Genomic DNA, 10,716 nt, shown 5'->3' on the forward strand with positions numbered 1-10,716 from the left:
ACTTTTAGCTATCCTGGCACTTCCTGCACCTCATTAGACTACTCGTTATTTTAAGTAAAGTATTTTTATATCAATTTTTACATTAAAATAATAATTAAAAATAACCATTTTCTTCTTCCATTAGTAAGTGCTTTGTACTGCGAGCAAGGAATGATAAGATGATGTGCAATTCACCACTAGCAAAATATATATCTACCGTGAGAGTTGTGTCATTTGGGAAGAGTGTTGCATTTCTTTACAATCCAAAACCAAATCATCTCTGCAATGCATAATATATCCCCATTATGAGAGTTGAGTTATGTGAGAAAAGTGTTGCATTCTGTTCAATTCTAAACCAAATCGTCCTACAATTCATCAGCTGAATTAATACTGTCAGAAAGTGCCGAGTATTGCAATCCGAGATGGGTTTGCTGTTGAACAAGTGTTTCTAGATTGAATGGCGAAATGGAAGATGAATCCCCACTCCAAATACGTTCAGCTAGAAGTTCATGAAATTTGTCAGTCCTGTGTGTTGCATCCCAAAACAAGTACTTCTCTGGATGGCTACACAAAAATTCCTTGTGTTTTCCACTATATACTTCTGGAATATCCTTTCCACAGTCCACTGCTGCATTGAAGGGCCCTGCTCCACAGCAAGCCGTCTCTGTCTCCCAAAACCCTGCACTCGCACCACCATGAAATATATAACCATTATTACTCATCATATATCTTATCTACCCTAGGTTTTCCATCGAGCAGCAATTAGCACACAGGAGGGCTTACCATGGGTCTTCCCGTCATGGATGACGTGGAGGAAGAAAGGGAAAGAATGAACGACAAGGATGTTAGCATCTCTCATAACATCATTATCCTTTAGATTACGAATCATGTGCGCAAACCCATCATTAAATTCATTAACCAATTGATTCGCACTTTCCAAACATCCTGCACCACTGTAATTGTTGCCCTCATCACTACTCATCATCATCATAACAAGCCTAGCCGCTGGCGTGCATCCCAAAGGGAATATATCTCCTACAACGAAGTTCCTTGCTCCGCTATGGTACATATCCTACATCATCATCATTAACATTTTATTACACCAAATGTTTAAAGATATAACTCTGCTGAAAAAATGAGATATTGAAAAGTTTAGGAGGATTGGAGCATACAAGCAGATATTCTTTGTATGTGGTGAGCAGCAACTCCAGAAATGCACGAGCAGATATGGTGTTCTGGTAGGTTTGGTTCATGAGGTAAAAGGCAATGTCGTTGGCTCCAACTTGAATTGCGTATAACGACTTGGACAGCACGAAACTACCGCCCAGTTTCATGGTGGTTGCAGCGAGCGTGGCCGAGAGATTTTTGAATTGAGTTATTTGAACACTCATTGGGACTATATTCTGCATACCATCAAACAACACGATTTTTACATTTTCCTACCGTTACTATATTTTGCTTTATTTTTTAAGGTGAAGCAAATTTTATTTGTGTCTCAGCTGAAAACAAATTTATAAACAAAAGAAGGTTAATTGGTAACAATCCAATCCAGTCCAGTTCAAGATGTCTGTTAAATGGTTGTATTATCCGTATTGTCAATCAAGCCAAATTTGATTCGGATATATTAGGTAAAAGAGGCACGCCAAAGAAAATAAAATAAAAGACTCCAAATTCAAAAACTGAACACAAAACAAATTTTAAATTACAAAAAATTAGCTTAATCGGTAGTTGTAACATCCCTACCGCATCATAGTAAACCGTATGAGATATTACGGGTCGGTTATAAACCGAAGGTGCATAGTAGCTCAGTGTGATTATCAGTTATGAATAGTTATCATTCGAAACTGATTCTTGGATTCTTGGTATTCTGTTTCATGGTGCGGTTGTTATTAAAACCGGAAATCTTGTGTTGTGTTGAGGAGGGTGCGCTAATTAAATGGCAGGTGGTATACCTTAAGGTTTCATTGAATGCTGGTACAGGGGGTTCCACGAAAGTCGGTGTTGCTGCCTTGTGTTAAGGTTTTCCATTTGGAAGCAGGGACTCGGCAGAGGAGAGGATGTATTTCGGATCCTTCCGTTTGCAAAGAAATAGGTTGGCAGTAAAAGTTGTCTTCTGCGTGTATTTGGTTGGAAGCCTGAGGAATCGCTGAAAAGGTGAGGCAGTTGCTGCAGCTTCTTGTGCTCTTTTCGGTCCAACGGTTAGCAAAATGAATGCAGTTGTGAAGTCACAGGGTCGACAATGCTGTTGCCTCGGTATCGGTATACTTGTTGAGGGATCGTGGGTGTCTCTGTCTGCATTTTGATTGAGAGGGCGTGCCTGTGGAGTAGAGTCATTGTGAACCGAAATAGAAGTGGAAATAAGAGTCTAGCATGGACCGTAGCCAGTTGTTTTCCTCACTGTGCAAAAACGAGGGCAGTCTATGCGCTGCATCAAAGCCAACGCCCGTGCCAACGGTTTGTCTGTTTTTTTATTTGTGTGGTCTTTATGTTTACATTGTGCCTCCGTCATGTGGTTACTATTTTGTGCTCACTTATTTTGTTGTGACAATCATAATGTCTTAGTGAATGATTATTTAATATGGTTAATGTCTTAGTGCATGATTATTTAATATGGTTAAAGATATCAAGTAATGGATGCAGGGATTCATGAGACAACTTATGTCAGAACACTACCACATGGATGGTTAATGGTTATGAAAATGGATATATAACTTATTGCCTTTCACTACAATTTACTTGATGTATTAGTGAATGTTATATCTAATGGTTAGTAATGACTTGTGGGTTGTGAATGGATGGTTAATGGTTATGAAAATGGATATATAACTTATTGCCTTTCACTACTTGATGTATTAGTGAATGTTATATCTAATGGTTAGTAATGACTTGTGGGTTGTGAATGGATGGTTAATGGTTATGAAAATGGATATATAACTTATTGCCTTTCACTACTTGATGTATTAGTGAATGTTATATCTAATGGTTAGTAATGACTTGTGGGTTGTGAATTGATTAATTACTTGTGGTAATTGTATAAAAATTCTAACTCCCTACTTTTACATGCGAGGTTCCGGGGTATGTGACAGTAGTTCTGGTCAAGTTATTTATGAGATGCCTCAGAGCAAATACGAATTATTTAATGTACGAGAGAGAGTTATTTGCTCATAATCATTTAAGGGGAGAGTTATTTATGAGATGCCTCAGAGCAAATACGAATTATTTAATGTACGAGAGAGAGTTATTTGCTCATAATCATTTAAGGGGAGAGTTATTTATTTAACTAGGGAAGCTGCGAGGCAGCAAGTCCCTGCATCATGAATTGAAAGTATCTAACCTTTAATACAGTCGTATCTAAGATTTAATACGACTAACTAACTTGTACTGAAGCTAAAGTATCTAAACTTTAATCTAAAATTTAATACAGTAGTATCTAAGCTATCTAAACTTTAATCTAAAATTGAGTACAGTCGTATCTAAGCTTAAAGCTTTAATACAGTCGTAGGAAATACAGTCATAGGAAATACTGAAGCAAAAATATTTAAGCTTTAATACAGTCGTATTTAAGCTTTAATACAGTCATAGGAAACTTTAATACAGTCATAGACAGTCATAGGAAACTTCAAGTTCATGCTGTAGGTTCCAGCTAAGATTGTACTTAAGCGGACACAGGCAGATTGGCTACAAAACAGCTTCCTGAGAACAAAGCTGAAAGAGTCCAAGCCAAAGTTTTGAATATGCTTGTCATATAACTGGAAAATCTAGGATGTTTATTGATCCATTCATATGCTGCGAATTTAGTTAAACATCTTGGCAACACGGGTCATTAGAATTGCCATCCAAAGACATTGAATGTACATGCTATAAACTCCAAGCAAAATCCTGATAGCTGCAGTGACTAATTGAAAAACAGTACCCACAGAAATAGTCTTCAAATCTTCAGCAAATGGATTAACTTAAGCTCCACTTCCTGCTGTCCAGTAAAAACCAATAGCATATTACTGCCTGAATTTGTCATTCTTAGATTGTGGTTATTGTATGTTTTTTAAATCTTTTCCAAAAACAATTATGGCATGCTTTGACATCAATATTTCAACTATTCCATTAACCTTGCTATTTTAAATTCAGAAAAAATGTTTGAAGTTTAATAGTGGAATGTTTTGCTAATAAACAGGTTAGAAATGTTATCGGAGACAAAGGGTTAGAAGTTGTTGCTAATACTTGCAAAAAACTGAAAAGACTTAGAGTGGAACGAGGAGCAGATGACCCAACTTTGGAGGACGAACAAGGTTGGATTTCCTACAAAGGGCTTTCCTTGGTAGCTCAAGGCTGCCCTCTTATTGAGTACATTGCCGTCTGTGTTTCAGATATATGCAACTCAACCTTGGAGACTTTTGGTCAATGTTGCAAAAATCTCAAGGATTTCCGGTTGGTCTTGTTAGATAAAGAAGAGCACATCACTGATTTACCGCTGGACAATGGAGTCAGGGCTTTGATTTTCTTTTCATTTGGGCAATTACACCAGCATCTGCAAGCAGCATCTCTAAAGAAAAAAAAGCACACTGTAGCAACATATGTAATATTTAGAGAAGGTGACCTCAAGCTGGAAGAGCAGGGAGCGGGTGGTTGAAAATTGTTACGCTGGAGGAGCAGGGAGCGAGTAATTGAAAATTGTTAAGCTGGAGGAGCAGGGAGGAGCAGGGAGCCACGAGCTAGTAATTGAAAATTGTTAAGCTGGAGGAGCGGGTCATTGAGAACTGAAAGTAATTGTAACAAATCTGTAAAAAAAATAAAAAAATATAATTAGTCTTCAAACCACACATGCCAAACATGACATTCCAGACATGAGTTCTCAAAGATAGAATTCGTACAGATAAGTTTCCCAGCAGCAGCATCATAGGTTCCATCAATGGATTTCGTGGATGAGACATTAGTCAAGAGTTTTATGAGAGAAACTGTCAGTACCAAATGCCATGTTTCGGTGGTACTGTTATAACAAAAAATGAGGTAAAGATTTTGCAAAACGATTCAGAGAGTGTTAACTAAGTTGAAATTATAAAAACTACTGGCCAAATGTTCTGAAATACCTACCATCCACCTGCCTCAACTATATTCTAAGTGAAAAGATATAGTGTTCCCAAACGACCCATTGGAATTATGTACTGTTTGACAATTAAAAATGAATGAACTTCTTACATGCGTACCCATTGGAATTATGTACTGTTTGACAATTAAAAATGAATGAACTTCTTACATGCGTTGCTCGTGGAGTTTTGGGCTTCCCATGTATAGCAACAATACTGCAGTAAGAAATCTCTTTGCCTTCGCATTATAAATTTATTGAATCTCTTTGCCTTGGGATTATAAATTTATTGATGAATATTATGGAGTATATGTTGTTGGTTCCACAAAATAAGATGTTACCACTTTTGGAATTATATTTACTGCCAAACAGAGCGCAACTTAGAACTCTCAACCAAATATAGTAAAGTAAAAAGAAATTTCGGTATAAGAGATTTGAATTTGCTACAGATCAATCAACAAAATTTACAGGAACAGATAATGTTTCAGCATTCAAAGGCATATATTCGATGTCACAAATTTTTCTACTCGCTCTGTATATATATCATCTATATCTGGCAAGGATACTTACTATCGATCTAGAACTCAAAGGCATGCCATCTTTATCACTGCTCTCTATGCTTTTGCTGGTGGTGATTCAATGGATAGAACTAGAACTGAAACCACTACTTCGTTATGGTTGTTCCTGCAGTGGAAATTATCAGGATCTTCACGACGACCTCACCTATGTCACTCAAAGGGATGTTGTGGGCTATGGATCTCTTTACCTGGCTCAATTTATGGAACTGGAAGGGACTATGGGCCTACTGGGCAGTTCTCGCATAACTAGAGGAGAGAGATTGAAACCAAGCAAGCCCCTTCAATGCAATGAACCAGGGGCAGCCCATCCGCGCCGACTGGAATTTAAGCTCTTTAACAAAGGTTAAGATTATGTTGGTGTCCAGTTCGGTAGACAACACAAGAAGACATGCACACAGCCATCTGTAGCAATCTTTTTGCCTGTCATGTGATATTTTTACGTGTGGTGTGATATATTTTCTTGCATGTAGTGTGATATATTACCTTGTGTTTGAGTGTAGTGTGATATATTAGTAAAGTATACATTGTCAATTACTCACGCACCAAACATACCAAACATTTAATGTTTATTAATGATGCTAGTATTAGTTTCCGTTTTTCATTTAGGTGATATGAAGCATTGAATCGACAGATTTTATTCTAAGTTTTCCGAGATCTTGCTTCGATATGAGGCTAAATAAGATCTAGAAATTTTTTAGTGGTTGAAATAACGGCTGGAAAGTTTTTAGTAGTTGGGAAAAAGTTTTTTATTGAATATAAAATCAAAAATTTAGATTATGTACTCCGTTTCTATCTTGGGTTCTGTGCAGAACTAATGACGACTACCAAAACCGATTACAATAGTCCACTGGCCTGGAGGGACAGGGACTAATAAAAGGTCGACTACCAAAACCGATTACAATAGTCCACTGGCCTGGAGGGGCAGGGACTAATAAAAGATTATTTTCCTTGAACTGTGGCCTGGAGGGGGAGGGACTAATAAAAGGTTATTTTCCTTGAAGTGTGAAATTCTTGTAAAAGGAAGACATAAAATATTAAAAATTTATATTTTATATAAATTAATTTCTTAAAAATTATATTTTAATATAAATAAAATTTTATAAAATTAAATGTTATAGACTTTTTTTTTTTTTAATTATAAATTTCCTAATAATGAAAAATATCTGTACTTTGAAACAACTAAAATTAATTAAATAGTAGTTCATATAGGTAAATGTCCATATACATCTTTTGTTTTAAAGAAATAGTTTACTTTATTTAAAAATGATAATAAGACAGTGAAAATTATCATTATCTAAAAAAAACTGAATTATTTAATTTTTATTTTTTAAATGGATTTATTGGAATTAAAAATTTGATTTAGATAATTTAAACAATTTAAGTCATTTGTAATTTAATTAATAAAAAATTACAAATTAAAAAAAAAAATTATATGTCTAAAGTTCAAAATTAAAAACAAAACAAAACAATTTAAAAAAATATTAAATCAAATCACAAATAAAATAAAAAATATATTATTACCATAATACACTAAAAATTAATTTAAAATTTAAAATTAAAATATTATCATTTATAAATATTTATTAAAAATAATAATAATAAATAAAACAAAAATTACTATTTTAAATCATTAATTATAATTAATATTATTTTTCATTAAAAAATTAATGAAATTAGATTCTTATTAAAAAATCAATTAAAAAATTTTCCAACCTAATATATAATTTTTTTATTTTTTTTAAATTTAATATAAATAAATATTTTTCTAAATTAATGAAATTAGTTTTTTATTAGAAAATTAATTTAAAATTTTCCATCCTAATAACTTTTTATTATTGTTATTTTAAATTTAATTTAAAATAAGTATTTTTTTTCAAAATATATTTTATTATTAATATATTAACCATAATTAACTTTGCTTATTCTAAATATGGGAGGTCTTCGCAATGTTGATGCACATGTTTAACCATCTAATTACCCTCTTCATAGTCGCGCGTTAATTTCCCCATATTGGTATTCGTGCAATTCTAAAATTTTTATGGCACGGATAAATAGCTACCACATGTGCCGTGTTGAATCTCGAAGTCAAAGGGATGAATCTACGGGAATACCTTATGTGAGAAGATTGGATGTGCCCAAATTAATCATCTAAGTAGGAAGCCGTTGTTACGTATCGAGCATTTGAGTAACCGTGAATCACATCGACATTGATTATGGGCATTGGGAAAAATGTGTTTTTTTTTTCTCGATGATATAATTTTAATAATGATTATAATATGTTTTAGTTAAATTATATTTAAATATATAAATAAATTTAATGTTGCTTTCATATTTATATGAATAGAATTTATAATTGATGTTTTATTCTAAGTATTTTTTAATCAAATTTCTAATATATAAAAAAAAAAATTAAAATATAAAATAATAATAAAATATTACAAATTTATGCTTTACGTAAATAAATACCATGGAAAGAGGTAATCATGAAACCTATGATTAGCATAGTAGCTTTTAATTCTTTGTTGAAGGTTTATTTTTATTTTTTTTTCCTATCCCTATTGGGATGAGCAGAAGCTGACTCGTTAACTAAGGTCTTTCTCTTCCTTTCATAGTTATTCCCGACATGTACATATATATCAAAGGTCCCTCTCTTCCTTTCATAGTTATTTTCGACATATACATATACATATATCAAAGGAAAAAACAAACTATGCCTACCACGGGTAAGCTTGATTCACCTTTCAAGATCACTATACTAAGTTGAGTTTTCATTATTGCGAAGGAAAAAACTCATAGATAAACTCATATTTGCGTAGACTGGTGGGCTACTGTCACCTACCTTTCATTCACGGTTATCCCTTTCAAAGATTTTTTTATTGCAGAGGCCCGAACCAGCCGCTTTGACCATAAACATAAAGCAGAATGATGAAGATGAATATGCATAATGTCATAGTTATAACAAAGACGTAATAAAAATTCAAATGATCGAAGAGTTTTCACATTAAATTAAACCAAACAAAAACATGTAATGACTACATTACGTTTCATAATTATTTATGATAAAATAAATTATTTTAAGACGTAGTAACACGCTAGTATGGGGGTAAACGAAAACCCGCCTCATGAAAATGGGAGCTAAATTGTTTATATATATATATAACTTTTTCTAGACATGTTAAAAGGGAGTTAAATATTATATATATATATATATATATATATATATGTTGAGATGTTAAAAAGAAAAACACATTTAAAGTTGTGAGTAAACAAACAGACGACCATCTTTAGGCGGTTCATAGATTTCGGAGAAAATGTTGAGAGTAATATTATTTACATAATTTTTCTCAGCAATCACATGAATTTTCATGGTTCTGGATTTTAACTAGACATAGTCTTTCGCCATTTTATGATAATCGCGTCTTCAAACACAACCATTGAGTAAAACGCGTAAGAGAGAGATCGCTGAAACTGACCAGATTTTGACCTGTAGAGTCCAGCAATCCGCTTCCCCCGGACGCGAAATTAACACCCTCTGAGAAGTCTGCTCCTGGCTGTAGCTGCAACACAAAACAATAAAAGTAGCATAATCCGTGAACGAGGGCTATCAATTGTTCAATCAGGCTCCAATCTTTTGTATAAGAAAACACATAATAATGGTTACCAATGAAGTCGAATACAGTTCGGCCATCGGTAAAGCGACCAGTGGGGCGGTGGAAAAATGTGTGACCATAAGGTGCAAAATCTGCTCGAGCGCTTGAATTGGGTATGTAGTTGTTGGTCCCTGCATCCGCAGCTGAATCCCCAAATACGAAGAGTGCAGTAACTGATTGTGTACCTCCCAACACAGAGCCAACTATAGAAGATACGGTCAGTATAACACCTAAAACTAGGTTTGCATGGGAGGGATCCATACCCATTTCCACTTTCCTCAAACTCATCTCCCTCTGAAAAACAATAGTGCCTCGGGGTGTTATTTCACACGGAAATGATGGGTTAAATGCTATGTAACATATAACATACACTGTTATTTTTGTAGAGTCCCAGGTCAAATTTGATTTGTATTATTTAAATTTGATTTTTTAATTTATATATAAATTTAAAAATTAAATTTATCAAATTTTAATTGCAATAAATCTAACCAGATTCTAAACAAATTAAATAAGAAAATAAATCTTACCTAGAAAACTATTCAATTTTGTTGGATAGAGTAGTTGAGAAGGTCAAATTTGGTTTGTATTATTTAAATTGATTTTTTAATTTATATATAAATTTAAAAATTAAATTTATCAAATTTTAATTGCAATAAATCTAATCAGATTCTAAACAAATTAAATAAGAAAATAAATCTTACCTGGAAAACTATTCAATCTTGTTGGATAGAGTAGTTTATAAGGTCAAATTTGATTTGTATTATTTAAATTGATTTTTTAATTTATATATAAATTTAAAAATTAAATTTATCAAATTTTAATTGCAATAAATCTAACCAAATTCTAAACAAATTAAATAAGAAAATAAATCTTACTTGGAAAACTATTCAATCTTGTTGGATAGAAAAGTTGAAAAAGTCAAATTTGATTTGTATTATTTAAATTGATTTTTTAATTTATATATAAATTTAAAAATTAAATTTATCAAATTTTAATTGCAATAAATCTAACCAGATTCTAAACAAATTAAATAAGAAAATAAATCTTACCTGGAAAACTATTCAATCTTGTTGGATAGAGTAGTTTATAAGGTCAAATTTGATTTGTATTATTTAAATTGATTTTTTAATTTATATATAAATTTAAAAATTAAATTTATCAAATTTTAATTGCAATAAATCTAACCAAATTCTAAACAAATTAAATAAGAAAATAAATCTTACTTGGAAAACTATTCAATCTTGTTGGATAGAGAAGTTGAAAAAGTCAAATTTGATTTGTATTATTTAAATTGATTTTTTAATTTATATATAAATTTAAAAATTAAATTTATCAAATTTTAATTGCAATAAATCTAACCAAATTCTAAACCAATTAAATAAGAAAATAAACCTTACCTGCAAAACTATTCAATCTTGTTGGGTAGAGT

At 32.5% G+C, this 10,716-nt stretch overlaps 1 protein-coding gene across 3 annotated transcripts; it reads right to left on the reverse strand.

The window, feature by feature from the left end:
- Positions 1-230: 230 nt before the first annotated feature.
- On the reverse strand, positions 231-9,605 carry LOC149157875 (GDSL esterase/lipase 4-like). Of its 3 annotated transcripts, none has more exons than XM_089436041.1 (5): positions 9,299-9,605; positions 9,111-9,194; positions 1,152-1,382; positions 763-1,051; positions 231-658 (listed from the first exon to the last, which is right to left on the reverse strand). In XM_089436041.1, the coding sequence occupies exons 1-5, from the start codon at positions 9,422-9,424 to the stop codon at positions 345-347; spliced, it is 1,044 nt and encodes a 347-aa protein (XP_089292167.1). In that variant the 5' UTR covers positions 9,425-9,605; the 3' UTR covers positions 231-344. The 3 variants fall into 3 exon arrangements, with proteins under 3 accessions (XP_089292167.1, XP_089292169.1, XP_089292168.1); XM_089436043.1 differs by lacking the exons at positions 9,111-9,194; positions 9,299-9,605 and adding exons at positions 5,630-5,743; positions 5,826-6,015; XM_089436042.1 differs by lacking the exons at positions 9,111-9,194; positions 9,299-9,605 and adding an exon at positions 5,630-6,015.
- Between the last annotated feature and the right edge of the window lie 1,111 nt (positions 9,606-10,716).

Source organism: Pinus tabuliformis, chromosome 5_2, assembly GCF_031772625.1.
Source record: "Pinus tabuliformis cultivar Carrire ecotype Pingquan chromosome 5_2, CPIR1, whole genome shotgun sequence".
Classification (NCBI taxonomy): domain Eukaryota; kingdom Viridiplantae; phylum Streptophyta; class Pinopsida; order Pinales; family Pinaceae; genus Pinus; species Pinus tabuliformis.